Here is a 20,174-nt window from a genome sequence, read left to right as displayed (position 1 = left end):
CTATTTAGACAGCAATCAATATACACTCTTCACTTTCCATTTTTCTTCATTAGAACTTTTGTTTGGAAGTGGATCTTGAACATTTTTTTGCTACCTACATTAAGCAATCACTCAGAGGCACAGAAGTACTGCCAATTACCTGGTGAAATCAGCTGATAAACACTCATGTGGCAAATTACAGCTGAGAAAATTCAAGTCCCCTAATTTACCAAAAGATTTCAAGAACAAAACCAAAACACTCCCCCATCCCCCAAATCAGCAGTTCTTTATATGCAAGGTTGTATGTCCTCCTTCCTTCCAAAGAGCAGAAGAAGAAAGAAAAGAAAAGAATACCCTAAACCCCATCCAGCCTAAGAACCAACCAACCATAAGGAGATTCCATATACAGAAAACTTGAATGAGGTCACTTTGGGAGGCTTGTGATGTCATCTGAAATGGAAAACACAGAGCTGCACCATAAAAACTGCAGCAGAGAAGAAATACTACTTAAGTGTTCCCCAGAAAGAAAAAATATGCTTGGCAACACAACCAAATGCTGTGACACTATCAAGCATTTTGGACATGGGGTAAGTTGTAGGCTTTCTCTTGCTCCTTCTTCACAAAGCCCTTGGGCTCTTTACACAACCTCCTATGTTTGTAGGGCTGCCACACCTCTCACATGTCCTATATAGGAGGCTGCAGGCTAGAACATGCAGATGTTTTCTTACTACTGTTGTTAATAGGAAAGTCAGCTGAGACCCTCCCTTTGTGCCTTCCATACCTTTTTTTACCTTAGTCTGCACATCTTAAGTTTACGTTTTTCTCTCTGAATAGAACTGTGTGTTTATAGCACAAAGGTTTCGGTTTGTTACAATCAAGTATCTAGGAAATAAACCAGACAGATGGATATAAAAATGTATGTATGTATCTATCTATCTACATGTTATCAACCTGCAGATTCAAAAGAAGTTCTGCACATGTCTTCCTTACTCTTATGTTAAACAGTAAAGTCTTTGCCATTAAAGATCTAAATCAGTTCTTTTATTTTAATTTCTTTCTCCCCTCACCTCTAACCTGAGGAAAGTTTCAGGGCATTAGAATTTCAAGAGCAGAAGAACTCAATGACTAAGAAGAAATAATACCGAAAGAGTACTACTAAAACTCAGAGATGTAAAATTTTCCAATCCAGAAACTGATAGAGAACATGTAGCAAGAATGACAAGACCATTTAATCACAAATGAACAAACAAACCCAGGAACATTTACAAGTACAATTAAAAATTTATTTTTCTCTTTCTGCATTGAAGTGAGTACATGTTTACACACAATGTGACAAAAAAATCATCTGGATACTAACTACTAAGATTGCAATTGTATTTTACTTTATAACCATCAAGAATATCAGCAGGGAAACGGAAGAAAGGAAAGAAGCACATAACTTTGCCTGGTATATCACCCAGCACCTCTGTTTGCACTCATCCCCAAAACCTCACATACAGGACACTTTTGGCAAAAGTCCCTGAACATTCTGTCCCTCCCCAACATTCAGTACAGTTTAAAAAACAGGTTCAGTGGCACTTTAATATAATTTCAGTAACATTTGAGATACAGTGCAGCCACACTGCATGCAATTCACTTTGCTGTAAGGCTGACTTAGATATAAGGCAAACATTACCTTAGCTCTCAAATATTCCATGATTAGACACCCTTAGTACATATACCTCTGTTAAATGCAGAGATGCCTTGATTCCCTTCATTGCTTCTCCTCCTGATCAAGAAAGCAATTCAGGGAGATGGTGTGCTATACTAAACACAAACTGCAAGGCCTTAAAATGTTAAAACAGCAATGAAAAAAATAAACTGTATTCACATATCCAAAACTTATTTCCATCACTTAAATAATTTTATCTGCAATTACAAAATACATACACTTAAATATCTTTTTAAGAAATAATCATTTAAGATATCACAGATGATGATTTGCTTTTGATAATCTAACTGCCCTATCTCTGGCATAAAGATAAACCTGGACAGTGTTACTACCTAGAATGTTTTCCTATTATAATAAGTTTTCTTAAATATACAGTAAATTCTCTTTAACTATTCTGACAGATAGTGCAAATAAAGACATTCTTTGGGTCACAATTTTAAAATATTACCACCAATGCTATCCTCAATTTAATATTGTTTTAGTAAATAAGTAAGAAAATATTTTAAGTATACACATCTTCTAATATCTGTTTAGCAACACATTTTCCTCAGTTATCTTGGCTTAATGCAGATCACAAAAAAATTAATAAGCTACAATACTGCTCACCTATCCAAAAGATATGTTATATACATACTTAAATAAATAGATTTAGAAACCCACCTATAAGTTTCCCATTGCTTTCCACGTATTGTTATTATCCAATGGCTTACTACATCAAATCATATCAAAATATCTTTAGAGACAACAAAGATCACCTCAGAAGCACTGCTCAAAGGCAATGAAATAATGCTTTGAGAACCTAAGCACATGTTAGGCCTACATAGATCCAAGCACATTGTAGAATACAATAGTTTACGCTTGTTTTAGAGTCAACTACTGCCTTGCCCTAGCCAGAGACAAAAAGCTTATCTTAAATATTATCCATCAATGACGTAGCAACACAAAGTGGCCCTGTTTGCTATCTAATGTTGCTTGCTGGCTTTCCACGTTTATTTGCAGTCACTGGCACCTGATGGTTAGTTCCATTAGTGGTATTTGCTGCTGAGCCATTCACAACGATGTAATCAACCTTGTTTTCCAATTTCACAAGGCGCTGTAAGATGTCATCCAGAAGAACAGCAATTGTTCTCTTAAGATCAGCTGAAGATAATGGAAAAAACAAATTGCAGTCTGTTATTTACTCTGTGTGGAAAAGAACTTCCATTTCAACATATTCACATCTTAAGACTTGCTATCCTCCCTACCACACTTTTTGGAAAGGAATGCAGAATGGTCTAGAAGAACAGAATTAGAAAGCTGCTTGATTTTTCTTTAATAGCATTTCTTAGTTATTTTAGGGAAGGGAGATACCACCGTAACAGGGAACTGTAAAGGCAGCCAATGAAATATTGGAGTATAAGAATAAAAACACTAGTTGGAACATCAGAAGTGGCTATTCAAAGGTATTATTTCAAATTTCATCCAGTCAACAGCACCAGAATACTCAGCTATATCATCTTCTAGCCTTGGATGCAAGGATAACATATCTAAATATTTTCCAGTATAAAATAGGCAGCTAATAGCTTTCCCCTAAATGACAGATTTAGCCCCTATTAAAGCTGTTATTAGAAGGTATCTTACTGCTTCTTACATAAGCTATAAAGCAAGGGTAAAAAAATATTTACAGCTTTATTCACTGAAAAATAAGAGAGAAGATGGTGAAAAAAATTCTCATATTCTGGAACACAAAACCAGTAACATCTTTCAACAAAAAACTATTTGGCTGTTTCAAATCACTACCTTCTTTCCGATTTGAAAAATATTAACAAACTTACCAGGCTTTACAAGGTGTTAAGATTCCCCTTACACATGAAGACATCTATAAACTCTGTCTCTACCCCCAGCCCTCTAACCAGTTCTTAACTAAACAGAAAGATTGGGGACAAAGATCACAAGCATCAAAGTGAAAAAATAGGAGTAAAAGAGACAAAATTAAAAATTAGTAGTTAATAAAACCTCTTTTTTTGAAGTACTACCTCTAAAATGAACTAGTTCTTGTTCAGTAATGTTAACTTTGAAAAATATTTTAAAAATTGCTTAACAATTCAAGCCAGAGCAGGGTCTGCTGTCAATAACAGAGGGTAGGTCATGTACTCTGCAGTATTATTTTGTGCTCAACAGTGTGAGGAAGGGAATTGTCAAGTTTTAATTCTTAGGATCAGCAGGTAGATCAAGAGATGATTTAAGCTTATATTAAACTTCAGACAAAAAAGCACAAGACAAGTCTCATTTGGAAATACACTGTAAGACTTATAGAGCAGGAAAAAGCTGCAGTACATGAGGATTTTGTGGGTTTTTTTAAATGACAGAAAAACTTAATTACACCGTTAAGGAAGGAAGTCCCTGATGACAAAAAAAGGTGGGAGAAGAAAACAAGGAAGAAAATAGAATGCAGTCCCTTACTGTCACAAGAAATAATTTTAAGAATGAAAGGATTAAAGGTTTAAACACTTTTTACTGCCCTACTCCTCTTGGGTTGCTCCTGCACATCTTGTCATCACAGATTTGCTTCCTTCTTCCTTAGCAGCAGCAAAAAGACTTCAGACACATTTTTAATGCTTGCACTCTTACCAAATGCCTATAAAGGGCATCCTACAACAGGCAGAGCCATTTAAGGAAGTCTTCAGGGGATCAAAGTTAATTACTACACATCTTTTGAGACACTATTTTTTAAAACAAATATTTTTAGTTATCTTTTCACTATTTCAGAAGACAGTAAATACTGGCAACCTATTTATCAAGTTAGGTACATAATCACAAGACACAGGCAAACCAGAGATATGATGCACCAAGTATTACAGCTTGCAAGACAAGGGACCTTATCTCTTGTGGCTACTTCTAAAACAAGGGGAGATTCTCCCAAATTCATAACTGCCTTGCAGTCTCCAGACTGTGAACTCAACTAGCATGTTACTTTTTCATTGCTTTTTTAAGGAGAAGAAAATTCAAGAAATAAAAGCAGGAAGTTAGCAATGAGGTACCAGAAAAATCTGGAATGTTGAAGTGACTTTATATAAAACTTAGTCCCTGTATCAGGCACATGCTCATTCTCCAATAGCTGAATATTCAGAAAAAGACAAATGTGCTCTTACTTGTGTAAGCAACTATAGTCATGTACCTGAAGAGATCTAAAAAAAATCCTGGAAAGCAAAAATCTCATGTACGAAGCTTGATTTTGCAACTCATCTTAATCTTCAACTTCACTGAATAAACTAAGATTAAATCAGTTAATACAGAGAGGCTTTTTTCTGCTGAAGAGCATTTACTACTTAAAAAAACCCTGAAAATTTATAACTTTACAGTTTTCAAAAAAATAATATATTCAAGTAACTAGTATGGCTTTTTTCCTCTTACCATATCCTGACATAGAGGCTCCACCACCACCATTCATCAGGTTTTTATTTTCTTCTGCCAATGCTTTGACGTATCTTTTACTGAGATCTAATATCTGTCCACGCAACTCGGCACTGCTCTGGCGTCTTGGATACTGGAAAGTGTAGCGTAGCAACATCAAACCCCAAATGATTCCAAAGACTAGTAAAAACATACTCAGTTTCTGGGACATATTTTTTCTTGAAAATGTTAGAAACATTTCTGATGAGGGCCACAGGCGTGTCCTAATTTCAAGAAAAGTAACTGAATTTGGCTTTGTCAAATTATGTTACATATTAAACAAAAAAAAATTTCTATGAAGTGAAAAATCTTCTGGCTGGATCATCTTGAGTATATCTTCTCATGTTTTAGCTGGTCTTGATTCCTGAAATTCATAAAGTACCACTTGGTTATTATTCAAAACTGCTACAGTTGTTGAGATCAAGAACAAATATCAGTTTCCAAATACAGTATTATTGCATCATCTAGCAAACAAGGTTTTTTATCTGCTTAGGGGTCCAGTTATATTTCCTTCTCACCTTCAGTGATATTTACAGGGTTTCTTCTTCCTACTTTTACTGATTTTTATTCTCCAAAAATCAAAACTTCTGTGCTTTCACAAAGCACCTTAAGTATTTTAAAATACTGGGATTTAAACTGACACTGAACCCAAATGCATTTGAAGGAAAATGCAGTTTATAGAAGAGACCTGTATAACATTTCTGTACGACACTGTGATGAGTTATACACATACATCTACATACAAGATCTTGTGAAATGATTCACTTGATTCTTATTCTTCACTTTGAAGTACAGTGCAAGTATGAGCAGACAACATATGGAAAGATGTTTTTGGTTGGTTAGCTAGTTCAAAGTTTCCTCTCCTGGCTTTGTACACCAATTAAGGTTTCTTACTTGTTTTGGTGTCTTACTATTGAATAAAGAGATAAAACCAAAATAAATTGGCACATTGCACTTAAGCATTTTACTTCGACTTTAAAAAATGTCTTACCATAGTACCCAATTCTGATTCTTCAATGGATTGAGGCTTCAGAAGGAAAGCAAATGGTAGGAAAGCTTCAGCAGTTAAATAACAAACGTTCAGACAGTTTGAAGCAGCTTGAGCCACACATCTTCAGGAATCTCTATACTGGGAAAAGAAAGAGAAATTTAAATAAGAAGAGAAGATATCTTCATTTACTTGTGGAGTAGTTGCAGTTGAAGGCTTCAAGCTACATGCTTTTAAAACAGAATTACATTTTCAAACCTAACTTCAAGCATTCGTTAGGGAAGGACATAGAATTACTCTTCATTTTATTATGAATGCATAATACTGACTTCAACATGTTTTTAAAAGAAAGCTTGGTAAGAATCTCACTCAGCATCTCATTATGTTAGAAGACAGTGACAACAGATGTTCGGAATTCATCGTATATGTACATGCACTTATATTTACATAGGCGTCATTCTCTTACTAATTTTTACCCCTCAAACAGATCCCACATTTTTAGACTCTTTCCATTTGTATACCTCATATTTCTCATTTTACATCCATTCCTGACACTACTCCAATTATTCAATAGTTTCTTAAAAGAGAACTTCTATTATTTAACATCGTCCAGATAAAGCTACTCATTTTACACAACAGTTACATTTTTCCTCACAATTCCCAGTTCTTTCCCGGATAGTACCTGACACCAGCACTTTTTAGAGTTCCTCACCAGAAGTTCGATACTGGCACTTATGCCTCGGTGTGTATCAAAACATTGAGACCGAGTTTCTCGTGCTGCTGAGCTCTGATCTAAACCTAACTCTGGCATGGCACTTTTCCTAACTCCACCTCCATGGCACTTTCCATCCTCTCCCCTGACCAGTTCCATTGGCCTTATGCTGACACCCTACTGTTTGCTGCCAGCACAAGTGTTGCTGCCAGCAGGGCGTCGAGCTCTGCTTCTCGCTTACCCTTCACTCCAGATAATCCTCCCAACAGGCCAGCCAGCGTGCCTGATTCAAGTGGCAAATTTCTGAAGTGCTCTAAAATCAACATGCATATCTAAATCATTCTGAAAATTATTAACCCAAGGCAGGGAAGGCACTAGGACTTGGACACCAAAGTTGCCATAAAGTAACAGCCAGTTCTGTGTAAAATGCCCCATGGCAGCCACTGCCAGTACATAAACTCTTACTTCTGGGTGCACTAATGGCAATCCCAAGTCACTGAATGAGGAACACTCACCCTCCACTGTGGGGTATGACCATGCACAAGGACAGACAGCCAACACAGTCATTTGAACTCCCACTGTAAATGCAGTGAGATGTACTTTGCTCAAGGAATGTGCTTATACCCCCCCAAAACTGTTTTAAGACACTAATTTGTCTTAAGTACGTAAAATAAGTGGGAAAACAGTAAAAACTTACATTCCACAGCATGAATATCTGGAATTGTGTGGCTTAAGATTTCCTGAAACAGATCTTCCCTAAACATGCACTAACCAAAACTTCTTTTCCCTAGCTCTTTGCCAAATCCATGGCTCTGCACTCAGATTTTAAAGAATAACTGCACCCACATCATGATTTATCTACATAATCTCTGAAGAGTATCAAATATGATGGAAAACTTCATGACACCCAGGAGATGAGTATTCATGTGATGGCTCAGAAGACCAAACAGTATCTCTCAAGAAGAGACCATAGGTTTCAAACCCCATTCCCAAAAGTCTCTAATTCTTCTATTAAAAAAAAAAAGACTGAAAAGAACAGACAGCTCTTGCAAAACTTAAATTTAGTTCAGCTCAGTTCAGCTCTCCACAGATCTCCAGCCATATTTCCCCCTCAAAGCATTTAGACAGTATCACTACAGTCCTCTGGAGTAGAAATAACTCTGCCATCACACTGTAAATAAGACCACAAGCCAGGATAAGAGGTCCAGCCAAGAGGAAGAGATTGAATAAACTCCTGCCAAGCAGCAGCAGGAATTGCAGACTGGGCCATCACCATGTATACCTGATTCACAGTGCGCACACTGACTCCTGAAACTAATGGAAATCAAGGACTTAACCTGCTGGGAAATTGCATAACACCCACATACTGACACGAAGCAAAGGAACTGGGAGCAAGGTATACCAAAATGGAGAGAACTATTTGTACTTGTCACTTTTCCTACAAATTTTTAAAGGCCATTTCTCCTTCATGAATTCCAGTGTAATCTCAACATTCTGGAGATTTGGTCTCTTTTTTCCCCCAGAAGTGGATGCACTTCTACTGACTCATAAGTCATTCCCAGCAAGACTCTTGGGAAAAAAAAAAAAAAAATTATACCCACATGATTTGGAAATAGGAAAAAAAGAGTATTGGAGCAGGCACACATATTAGGAAGGAAACAGCACAGTAAGATGGATGGATTGATGGACTGGAATATTCTTGTACCTCTTATTCCCTGAAGGGTCAGCACTTCTCTACAGAACATTATCATTTCAACAAAACTTGGACTCAGAATGGACGTTTGTTTCCAGTAATTCAGACATAGTATCCCATAAGGTAACAGCACACACAAAAGAAGGTACGCTGCCTCTTGTGATCTTTATTCTCCCTCATTCTCTCAAAGCACACAATATGCTGAGTTGGAAATCCTCCCTGAGCAGGAAAAAAAAAAAAGGAAGCTGAGATTTCCTCTTCACACTGATTTATCCTGGATAGAAATGCTGGCATACCATTCTCCCAACCACAGCTGAGGGACTTTTGTGGCAAGGGCAAAGCACTGCAGAGAGCAACAGGAAAAAAGGGTGCATCAGAGCTAAACCTTGTTTGCAATTCCTACCGTCTCTAATCATGGAGACTGAGGCAAAAGAAAGACAACCATGAAGATGAGGGAGTACAGCCAGAACAAAATTTGAAAATCTGAGGAAAGAAAGAAAAGAAACAAAAACCCAAACCAGCAAACCCAAAACGAAACAAAATATTCAACAAAACAAGTCCAAATCAAACAAAACCCTGAGTGGACTGCAGGCAAAATGGCAATCCAAGAATCCATGAAGAAGAGAATGTCTTCCACATAATCCTGTCAATAAGCAGCCTAAAGTAACTGATTTAAGTGCCAGTTTTCCAAAGTACTTTAAATCAGCCAAGTACTTTAACTCAGCATGCATATTTAAATTATTCTGAAAGTTACAAGCCCAAGCCAGGAGTAACCAATTAATTCCCGAATGAGGAGCTGACACTAGGTTTGCCTTTCAGGTACATATAAAGAGCTTGGTTTTCTTCACTATTGCCACTGCTGATTGTCTAAGAAAAGTACTGCCAAAACCAACCAATGTGAATGCAACTTTGTCCAGTGGAACCATAACACTGACATCCATCTGGCAACAAAAACAACAAACTAAAGCAATCATCCACTTCAAAATAAAACCATGTCTCTATCCCGCATATCTGTATTTCTAAATCAGTCATATATGTATTTTTTTTATTGACTGCATGAAGCAAAAGCAGCAAAGGTAAAAGAAAGAGCTACAGAAAATGCACTATATGTTCCATAATAAAGCAAGGTTATCCTTAACTACTAGTTAACTAATATCAGACTTCAGTTTGAATACTGACCCTTCTTCATGGAAACCAGCCATACTTAGAAAACATCCTTCTCAAATTTTGTTGCAGTCTTCCTCATATTCTGCTTTACTCATTCCCAGAAAACCCAAGAGATTATATTAACATACAACACAAAAATGAAACGCTCTGTAACACAAGGGAATGCCTCATACATGCTCTGAAACAACCTCAGGTTATCAGGCAAACAAGGCATACCTAAATCCTTAAAAGCTTATTGCACTTTACAGCACTGACACTTCTGCCAGTCAATCAGCTCATGAAAGACTGGCTTATATTCATCATCATTTTTGTAGCCTGCCCAAGAGACTCAAGCCTTCCTAAGCCACTAGAAATGGTTGTAGGGCAAATTTAAACCTGTCCTGCAGAGATGATTTGTGTACCTTCTAGTTTTGAAAAACGTACAGGATAATGGACCTTAATTACTTGTGAGAGAAAAAGAAAGCAGCAGGTCCATCAGGTATTTTTGGTAGTTTATTAATAAGGAGTTTGCAGATGCAAAGAATATAGAAAGCCAAAGCCTGAGAGAAATCCATTTGATTCAAAGATCAAAAATACTTTTAAGAATAAAGCAAAGAACAATACAGCAAAAAGAATATTTTTAACATACAGTCCAATAAAGTCACCTCTTTGGTCATGTATTTTGAAAGACAGAATGTCAAATACTATGGCAGTAGTTCCTCAGTGATACTCTAGAGACCTAGACAGCTGTCTAACAAACTCATACATTAGGAAAGTAGGCTTGATAAGTGGGAATTTTACTCAATCTATTACTTTACTACCACAACATTTATCTATTCCTCACTTTCAAATTATGATCAACAACAACAAGACACTGCATTCAAGAGCAGGTCTGGCTTTGCAACCAGCTATTAACTACATAAAAAGAAGTGATTTATCAAGACAGAGTTTAAAAAATAAAAAGCTATATACAGTCATAGAAGTGTGCATCCAATTAAAGAGGAAGTGGAAAAAATATTGTAACAGAACAGACAGCAGACAGAAATCAGGACAGTACAAATAAAAGCTGACATTAATAACTACTATAAAATAATTGTAGAGTACAAAATTTGAATTTATTAGCATCACAGTGGGAGCACAAAAAGTTTATGAAATTATTAATGATTTAAAATAACCATAGAAATATTACATCTGTACAAGAACTTACTATTAAATTCATGGCAACAAATACCCCTCAGTATAGAGAGGGTACTGTATCAGTAAACACTAAACTGCCTGTAAATATGTAGAGTGATATCTCATTGCAAGAGCCAACAAACATTTCAGGAAGACAAGAATCACTGGGCATTACAGGATACCAGGAAAAAAAAAATTCTATTATTTTCCCCTTTTTTACATCTATTTACAGAGTGCACCCTCTGGCCCATTCACCTCTGTGACCTCCCAAGTATTTTGTTTCGTAATTTTTGAACAGAAAACTTTGAGCATCACTCAGCTGATATGAACCAATCATGCTGACCATTCTGAGAGCAGACAGCCTGGTTCTATGTTATTTGGAAAACCCTCAGTCATTTCTGTGAAGCAATGAAAATGGGAAGACTAAAGAATTACTGACACACACCAAAACAGCACAAAACATATTCACTAGTCAATTAATTTGAAAAGACTGAGACAATTAAATAAGCACCCAGAAGCCCAGGAGCTCATGTGCTGGGACTTTTTGGAATGCCAAAAATGATGTTTGTGTTCTGGTAATTTACAGCCTTAGATGGCTGTTGGTTTGGCAGTAGGTGAAAAGTCTGCTTGAGGTGCAGCTGGCAAACAGGTGCCCAAAGAAGTGAAGTGTTTACACAGAGCCCTGATTGAAACTGGTACATAAGGAAGAATCACAATCCTCATATTTTTGTGATTACGCAAGTTCTCAAGAAGATGCCAGTAAACTACTGTCCTGTACTGGCACTTCCACACTGGTGACTGTTGCAGGCCACCACCATCCTTTGCTTCCCAGGTTCATTAATCAGGTTCACTCAGACAGCTGCACAGCACCATAAAAGAGCAGGATATTCTACACAGAACCAACCATTAACCGCAAATGCAGTTCCCAGACAAGTGAAATCACATTTAGCTTCTTTTAATAAAATTTTCTCTCAGTACTTCAAGTATTCTTATTACTGCTGCTGTAAAATTTGGCCAACTGAAAAACATCACAGCAGAGAGGGAAAAGAGGGTACTGTACTGACAATGCCTCAGCAATGCCTGACACAACAGAGCCCACCAAAATGTGCTGATGAAACTCAAGGGCCTTTCCAGACTGCGTCATGGATTAGTAGATAAGAGAGACCATTTATATTAATAGCTGCTAGACTCAAGTAAAAATATCAGTACTACAAAACATGCTGTTGTCTTAAGAACAGGTAAGAAGGCATACTTCTGGACAAAAAAAAGGCTGCACTATCACTAGGAAGGCTGCTGGGCTGCAGGTTTTAGCTGTTCTGTACCACTTGCAGAGCATGCTGCCAAAGGAGTCTGCCTTTGTGTCTTTTCCAGGACATCTATCTTTATACCTTCTCCTACAGCATGTGTTCCTTCATTCCCTACTTCTACATGCCCAAGACTTGCAATTACCTTGGCACACTGAAAAAAAAAAAAAAAAAACTTTTGCCTTATTGCTAGCTGCTGTTTGGGGAACATCTTTAATGGATATTCCAAGTGAAAGAAACATGAAGTTTAAGGGAATAGCAAAAATGGGCAACTACCAAAAAAGACCTATTCTTCTACAAAGAAAAAATAAAATCTTGTGTGCTCCCTACAATTTCTGCCTCTCAACACAGCCAAAGGATATATGGGCCAACAAAAGTCCCAGCTCATCAAGCAGACACAGTGCTGCTGCTGACAAGCTGCTGGGACTACCTCAGACGTATCTTAAACCAGGAATGCTTTTACCTCCTACGGGCCTCTAAGAACAGCACCAATTAGTCTTGTAGATGAACTCGAGAGCACAAACATGCTGCTTTCCACTTCAAAACCCACACAGCAAGCTTACAGTGGCTCTGGTATAAAATTATCTGAGAGCCCAAACACTAGACTACCTTTTGTCAGTATTTTAGAAATACTGGAGAGCTGTTTCTATTTAAATGCATGCATTCCTATTTTAATAGTTTTTGTTCCATGCTTTCTACCAATAATTATTTTCATTTTGCCTTGTGTCTAAGAAGTACCCTCAAGTACCTTAGAGTATCTTTTTTTTTCAACACCTTCCCCATTTATTTTGCCTACTACTGCCAATGAATGCTTTTAAAATAAACCAGCCATTTAAAAACAGAAATTCTTTGTTCCTTGCCTGTGGGCAGTCAGCCAAGATTCAAGATTTTGAGAGGGGAAATGGCTTGGCAAGGCTTGTGAAGAAAATTAAAGCAAGCAGATATCAATAGGGACAGTATATCAATAGGGACAGTATGTTATACACTTGCTGAACTTCCCCTCCTCCCACTGGATCCATCTTGGCCCCAAAACATTTCTACATCTCTGTATCAGATTCTTAAAAATAATAATAGTAAAAAAATATTTAAAAAAAAATCTCAGCTTCATTTTCCCTGGGACACTTTCTCTGTTTTCGCTTCATGCTTTATTGCCACCATTCAGGTCACTATAGGACCCTTGCCCTTTGATAAGAGTCACTTAGGACGGAGCACAAGGCGCTTTCTTGGCTTTTGTAACACACCACAATTTATTAATTGCAGGCTACCCCCATAGTACTCCCTTGTGAAAATTTACAGCTGTCTTTGTATCACTCTTTCCAAAGCCCCTGAGACTCCAAAATTTCCTCATGAGATGATAATGTTCAGCTGATTTTGACTAGTCTTACAGAGAGCCAAGCCTACAAGATGATGCATGTAGGTTACTGGTTAGACTTTCACTGAACGTTTTAAACAGACCTAAAAGGAAGGCAGCTGTCATTAAAGAGAATTAAGAGGGGAGGGGGGAGACAACTAACAAAGTGACAGCTGCAATGGGGGAGAGATTGCCACTGCTCACACACATACACAGTGCACCACCCAAACATTATTCTTGTAGAACAGCAACAAAAAAAGGACTTGTACCATTGAGGAGAGAGGAAGAATTTAACTTGTCTGGTTTTCTTTTAAGAAACCTGCACAATTCAAACTGAGTATAAATTTGTCCACCAAAACGATGTTTCTATGGCAAAACTGCAATGCAGACAAGGTTTTGTATTCATGCTCCTTCCCAGCAGGCTGACCCAGATGAAAATTTCAGAAAAATAACACTGGAGGAAATATTAAAGATAAGTAATTTCTTCTATATCCTTTCTTCCACAGTCTTATTTCTAGACTGACTTGCCAGCTCAACATAGCATAATAATGGATTATGACAGACATTGGTTAACTGTAACACCTCAGTGGTGTGCACTGCACAGTACTTTATTATTAACATTAAGGAAAAGGTACCCAGAAATTTAACTGGATTATTTATATAATGGTAGCCTCCTATTTCTTTAGTATTACTGAAGAAACCAATTTCATTGGAATAAGTTTTCCATTCCCTTGTATGGCCCCGAGTTCAGGCCCTATTTTACATGGGCAAAGTACTCATTCAGTTCTGAGCAACCCAAAATTAATCTTCTAAATTACATAGGCAAATGCTAGTATACCTATTTTTTGTAAAGTTTTTGAAGTTTTTTTGCAAACCATAGAAGAAAATATAAGAGGCTGTTATTAATAATGCTCAGGGGGAAAAACCCAGCTCATAAAACGGCACAAGTTATCAATCACAGGTGAAAGAGGTTGTAAAAAAACAAACAGCATATAAAGTACATTTTAGCAGTAACTTGTACCAGGAGAAACAGATTCAAGTGACTGAGCCTCACAGATTTTTGACAGCTACTGGAAAATGGCTATTTTTGACATTTACTAGTCTTCATATACATTGTCTACACAGATGACAATTTTAGCTGACAGCAAGCATTTATCCTACTTACAGTTTAGGCAAGATGCAAGAACTAGTCCCCTTTACTATTTTTGGAAAAAGTACAAGTGATAATGAACTCCAAGGGAAATATACTACTTTTAGCAGCTAAGTGACATCAAATCCCCAAGACACATCACAATTCGTGATTAGTTGATACCAACACCTCCTTCGAGGAGGTAACAGCCAAAAGGAGTCTCTAAAAGCAGATACTACAAAAGCTTTTGAAAGAAAAGAAAAAGGGGAGGGGGGGGGGGGTGGGGAGAGAAGGGAGGAAAGGAAGTACCTTTATTTCCAACTGTAAAAAACTTCAGGAAAAGGAGTAAAGGAATTCCAGCATAATTGTTTAATTCTCTGGAGCTCTCAAGTACCTATTAAACAGCTACGTATTTTAACACCTAAAATAACAAAAATAGGCCAGAATAACTTCGGCTTTTCAAAACAGGAACAAAGATAACAATAAATTTCTACATTTGGTCTAAAACTGCAATCACACTGCTTGTGACGCTACCATAAGATGCTACTCACAAACTGATATTATCTTCATATTATCTCCTTGCTTTGATATTCTCGTGAGAGTAAAACAGCAATTCATTACATTTGTTCCAAAATTAACAGTACGTTATAGTTATGACAAATCACACGCACACTGGGATGAACATCATGTTCATATTCTGAGGGGTCTCTTAAAATTAAAAGATCACTTTTCACTTTGTGAAAAAACACATCTGTCCCCCCCTCCCCAACCCCACCCTCCCCTTCACCCACTGAGGGGGCAAGACAACAACAACAACCAGAACCCAAAACAGCAGCCAAAAAGAACTAGTTAACCCCATCTGAACTGTTCTAAGGAAACTCCACATCATGTCATAGCACAGAACAAAAATTCTCTCTGCTTGTTTTGTGGCACACAAACACAGAAATTACACTCCACTCTCGTTGTCAGTATCTTTTAGATGACAAGAGACATAAAAGAGAATTTACAGGATGCTACCATGTTAGGTTAGGGAACCAAAGAGAGAGTTTATTAATAATGAATGAGGAACAGAGCTACCCAAATAAGGCAGAGCTAATAGCATGTTATACATATTTACCAAAATAAACTCAATCGAAGATAAGTGCAGTCAAAACATCATCAGATACTACAACATTGTAAAAAGGAAGCATTATTCTGCAACTCTCGCTGTCAGGAAATTCCATATATTATAATCTACTAAACCTGAATGTTTCAAATCTTGCAGACTTCATTCAGCATTACTTTTCCCTATTTCTCCCCAGTACCACCGAGACCAATTTCCGTGTTTACCCGTTTGTTTTGGGGGGGTTTATGCAGACTTGTTGGCGCCCTAAGATCACTTAACCTGACATTGTTAAGGATCCTGAATATGATGGTTTTTTCCTTCCTGTAAGTTCCATCACACCATTCTAATCACGCTGTACCTCCTCGGAAGTTCTGTCCTTACAAGAGAAAACATCGATCTTGCAGAGTCACTGCAGTCACAGCTTAGACTGGAAGCCGCTGCTCCCGGCGGAGGAGAGCAGAGAGCCCTGGTTTACTGCACCGCTTCCTCCCACCCAAGGACACTGCACCACCGCCCCGGCACACGGGTCCCGGCCCGCCACACGGGTCCCGGCCCCGGCACACGGGTCCCGGCCCCGGCACACGGGTCCCGGCCCCGGCACACGGGTCCCGGCCCCGGCACACGGGTCCCGGCCCCGGCACACGGGTCCCGGCCCCGGCACACGGGTCCCGGCCCCGGCACACGGGTCCCGGCCCCGGCACACGGGTCCCGGCCCCGGCACCACTCACCCTCCGCGCCCTCAGCGGGCCCGCAGTGCCCCCGCCGCAGCCGCCCCGGAGCCGCGCAGGTCCCGGCACGGCCGGGAAGCGAGCCCGGAGGAGGACGAGCCGGGAGGAGGACGAGCCCGGAGGAGGACGAGCCGGTCCCGCAGCTCCCGCAGGAGGGGCGGACCAAGGCGGGCGCTCAGGCGCGGTGCGCACCCGCCTGTGCGGGAGAGCCGCGGCCGCCCTGCGCCATCCCGGTCCCGCCCGAGCGTGCAGCCGCCCCCAGCACTTCCCCCGTGAAAACACACACAGGGAGGGACGGACGGACGGCCGCTCCCGCCCCCCAGCCCGGGGCGCCGCTCTGGGGATCTGCCGGGCCGCCCCCCGCACAGCGCCCCCCACCGGCCGCCCCGCGCTACCTGCGCGCGCTCCTCCCGGCCCGCGCCCGCGTCCGCGCGCCGCTTCCGCCTGCCCGAAGCCCCGCCCCCCGCGCAGCGCGCGCCCCTCGCCCGCCCGCCCGGCGCCGCGGCCGCCCCCCAGCGGCGGGAGGGAGCGCAGGCAGCGGTGTGAGGCGAGGATAGCGAGGGGGATGGTGCCCCGCCACAGGACGGCCAGCAGAGGCCGTGAACTAAAACACAAGAAGCTCCACCTCAACATGAAAAAGAAATTCTTTGCGTTGAGGGTGGAAAAGCACTGGAACAGGCTGCCCAGGGAGGTCATGGAGTCTCCCTCTCTGGAGACATTCAAAACCCAGCTGGACGCATCACCTGCTTTAGGTGACCCTGCCTTGGGAGGGGGTGGACTAGGGGATCTCCAGAGGTCCCTTCCAACCCTAACGATTCTCTGATTATTCGTGGCTGGAGTGGTATATAACCCCCCCGTGATAATGGCCTAAATAAAACTGATTGCGAGTGCAAGACTGTGCCATAGAGTCACCCCAGCCTCTTCCTGAGGTGCTGTTTGAAGGAAGCTGGTACCAGTTAAGGAAAGGAGAACATAAGAACAAAGCAAAGAACACGTTCAACAGCTGCAGAGTTGATTCAGAAGTACCTGTTGGTCACCTTATCTCGATCCCTTCAGCGTGTGTCTCCCTCCCTCCCTTCCCGTGTGCGTCAGAGGCCATCTGGCTGCTCCCCGCTTTTCAACCCTCATATTCTGCACAGGTTACACGCAGGAAAAATCAGCATTTTAATGTGATGCTGTTCTAGAGAAAGGGATATTGATACATCAGAGTGGTTAGTGGCCTAGACCTAAGTGTACAGACAAAACTCTTGGCAGGTGCGCTGTGTCAGCTGATGAATCTGAGACAAAAACTGTATGGCAAAACAGTATCAAGCACCATGTGACATATGAAAATGACTTCAGTGACATATGAAAATCAAACCTTAAAAGTATTTATATAGTCCTTATATTTGTGGGTAATAATATTCTTGGTATCATTTCAAGGGATAGATAAAAGCCCAGGATTGCAGGTATGTTGCAGTGTTCTGTACTATTGGTCAAAATAAAAACAAAACTAAACAACAGAATTAGATTGCTGCTGCAATGTTATTTCATTCCTCTCCTGCCAATCATTATCTGTAGACAGTCCCTTCAAATTTAATTTGCATAGCTATTGCTCTGTCCTTTTCAAATATGTATTAAGAATTTCCTCTCCTAATGTGTTTAAACTTCTAAATTATAATGGCAGGAGGACAGCACACTAATCAATATGCTCTGTGATTAGCATAGCTTCTGCATCCTCACTTGACCAGTTAATCCTATAATCTGTACATGCAGATAAGAATACATGCAACTTTATACTTGCCTTACTGCCACTCCTGTTTTTCCTCCCTCCTGATCCCTTACCAGTTTTTTATACTCTTTCAATTTAGGGAATGGGCCTGATCTGGGCCTATCTTTCCCCTCAAAGTGAATTTTTTCCCAAAATTCTGAATACTCTATACTTACTACTGCACTAAAGTTAACACTATATTAAACCAGTGTATTAATATTTCTTGAAAAACCTCTATAAGGCATGCTTGAAGAACATCTATTTATTTCATGTTAGTGTATCCTTTAGGCCATCTCTAAATGTTTTCTGTGTTCAAACCATCTTTCCTTTAGGAGAGAAACTCCCAAAGACCCAGATCAACCTTGGAGTCTTACTAATAACTAGTGGAAGCTGAAATATAATAGAAAATAATTATTGTCTTTATGGTCCAGGAAACTCTGGTGAAGTCATTGTAGAGAACAACGAAGGCAGTTATGAAAAAAAAAATGTTGAAGGCAGCTTGTAGATTTCAATTCAAAATGTAACATTGAGTTGACTTTTGAAAAATGGGTATTCGTATCAGCAAATGTCATTTTTATTTTAGGTTTAGTTGCCAGAACATTTTAGGATAACTGGAATGAAAAAATCTGCTGGAATAATGCAAATGTCTGTAATGTGTGCATCAGGTCTAGTCTAACTCTCAGGAACTGAAATCACAATGTGGACTGTAGCTAGACCTCATACATGGAACATGTTAACAAAAAGGGTATTCCTATCCTGTATTCTCCTGATCTTTCCCTCCCTTCCCTGCTTGGTTTTGTTGTAACCATTATGTATTTTAAGTGGGTCCTTCATATTCCATTTTTTCTTCTGTGATCTATTCTATGGTAGAAGACTGATTAGTATTTTCATCTTAGAATTTAAGCATGCCCTTAATGCTCATTCCTTTTTGTTCCTGTAGTTGGAATATAGGCAGCATCAGACAGGATCAGAATATGCCAGAACAGTATGTAATCTTGCAGTAGAGTAAGTACTTTACTAATAAAGTTACATTTGAAAGGGATATGAACAATTTTATCTACCAGAGCTGAACAGAGTAGAGCTGCTATAAAATATTATGACATGGATTAAGGATTGTTTTTGGAAAGTGAGACATCAGCAGAGGCTAAAACTCAGGCCAGCTTCCTAGGAATGAAAATTTAGTTGTAATTAAACAGGAACAAAGAAATTGACTGAAATTTTTTAAGTAAGTGATATGCAAGAAACTTTTACCCAAAATTAAATGTTTTGCAGGCCTAGAGGACAAGGAAGACTTTTCCTTAATACTGCCTTCTTTACCATTGTGAGATTATTTACTCTTCAGTCAATTATTTGCTTCTGATTCACCAAGGAAAAAGAGCAAGGGCTGGCATGTACAGTTCCAACATTCCATTTACAACAGAAGCACAAAACAGTCAACATCATTTATGGTCTGGGTAGGAAGAAACAGAACCATTCATATAAAGAAGAGTGTATGTCAAGGCTTTGGTAGAACCTCAAGCAGGGGTGACCACTGGCTACCGGTGTTCCTGTGATGTCTCCACTGGGACAAAGCACCTGTTGGGAACCCAGTGCTTTCCTGCACCGACAGAGCATGTTTAGCTGCTTCATCATCTTGGGAAACTTTCTGACTTAGGGAACTACATACCTGATGTCAAATGCCTGTAAAGCATCAGCAGCTGTAGCTATTGGTGCATGCTGGAGGAGGAAGCACCACAACTGCATAGGATACAGGTTTAGGAAAACCTTTCCGAGGTGTCTGAGCAGAAAAGATCAAGATTTTAATAAAATCATGGTTAAAATGCAATTATTATGATTGCAAATCAAAATTTAGGCCTTTGTTTTGTAGAAGCACTCAACACTGGATCCTGTGACTTTCCCTCCACCTGTGTACAATAAAAGCAGCCCTCCAGACTTTCATATTAAATATCCTCCTGCCATAACAAAACACC

At 39.6% G+C, this 20,174-nt stretch overlaps 1 protein-coding gene across 1 annotated transcript; it reads right to left on the bottom strand.

Annotated features, from left to right (window-relative positions):
* Positions 1-1,240: 1,240 nt before the first annotated feature.
* Positions 1,241-16,543, bottom strand: CCDC126 (coiled-coil domain containing 126). The gene is made up of 4 exons (XM_083868579.1): positions 16,455-16,543; positions 6,114-6,251; positions 5,084-5,486; positions 1,241-2,830 (listed from the first exon to the last, which is right to left on the bottom strand). Exons 3-4 carry the CDS (start codon positions 5,319-5,321, stop codon positions 2,649-2,651), a joined length of 420 nt encoding a protein of 139 aa, XP_083724705.1. The 5' UTR covers positions 5,322-5,486; positions 6,114-6,251; positions 16,455-16,543; the 3' UTR covers positions 1,241-2,648.
* Positions 16,544-20,174: the final 3,631 nt, after the last annotated feature.

The sequence above is a fragment of the Zosterops lateralis genome (assembly GCF_965231275.1).
Source record: "Zosterops lateralis genome assembly, chromosome: 1".
In the NCBI taxonomy this organism is placed as follows: domain Eukaryota; kingdom Metazoa; phylum Chordata; class Aves; order Passeriformes; family Zosteropidae; genus Zosterops; species Zosterops lateralis.
Note: the sequence above shows the minus strand (reverse complement) of the source record. Positions and strands in the feature narration are given on the sequence as shown.

What these genes read in the sequence shown, in the direction of transcription:
- CCDC126 (XM_083868579.1), bottom strand. Translation starts at nt 5,321, where the DNA reads ATGTTTCTAACATTTTCAAGAAAAAATATGTCCCAGAAACTGAGTATG. An exon ending in AGCCTCTATGTCAGGATATG is followed by an intron (nt 2,831 to 5,083) that starts GTAAGAGGAAAA and finishes CATTATCTTCAG; the next exon opens with CTGATCTTAAGAGAACAATT.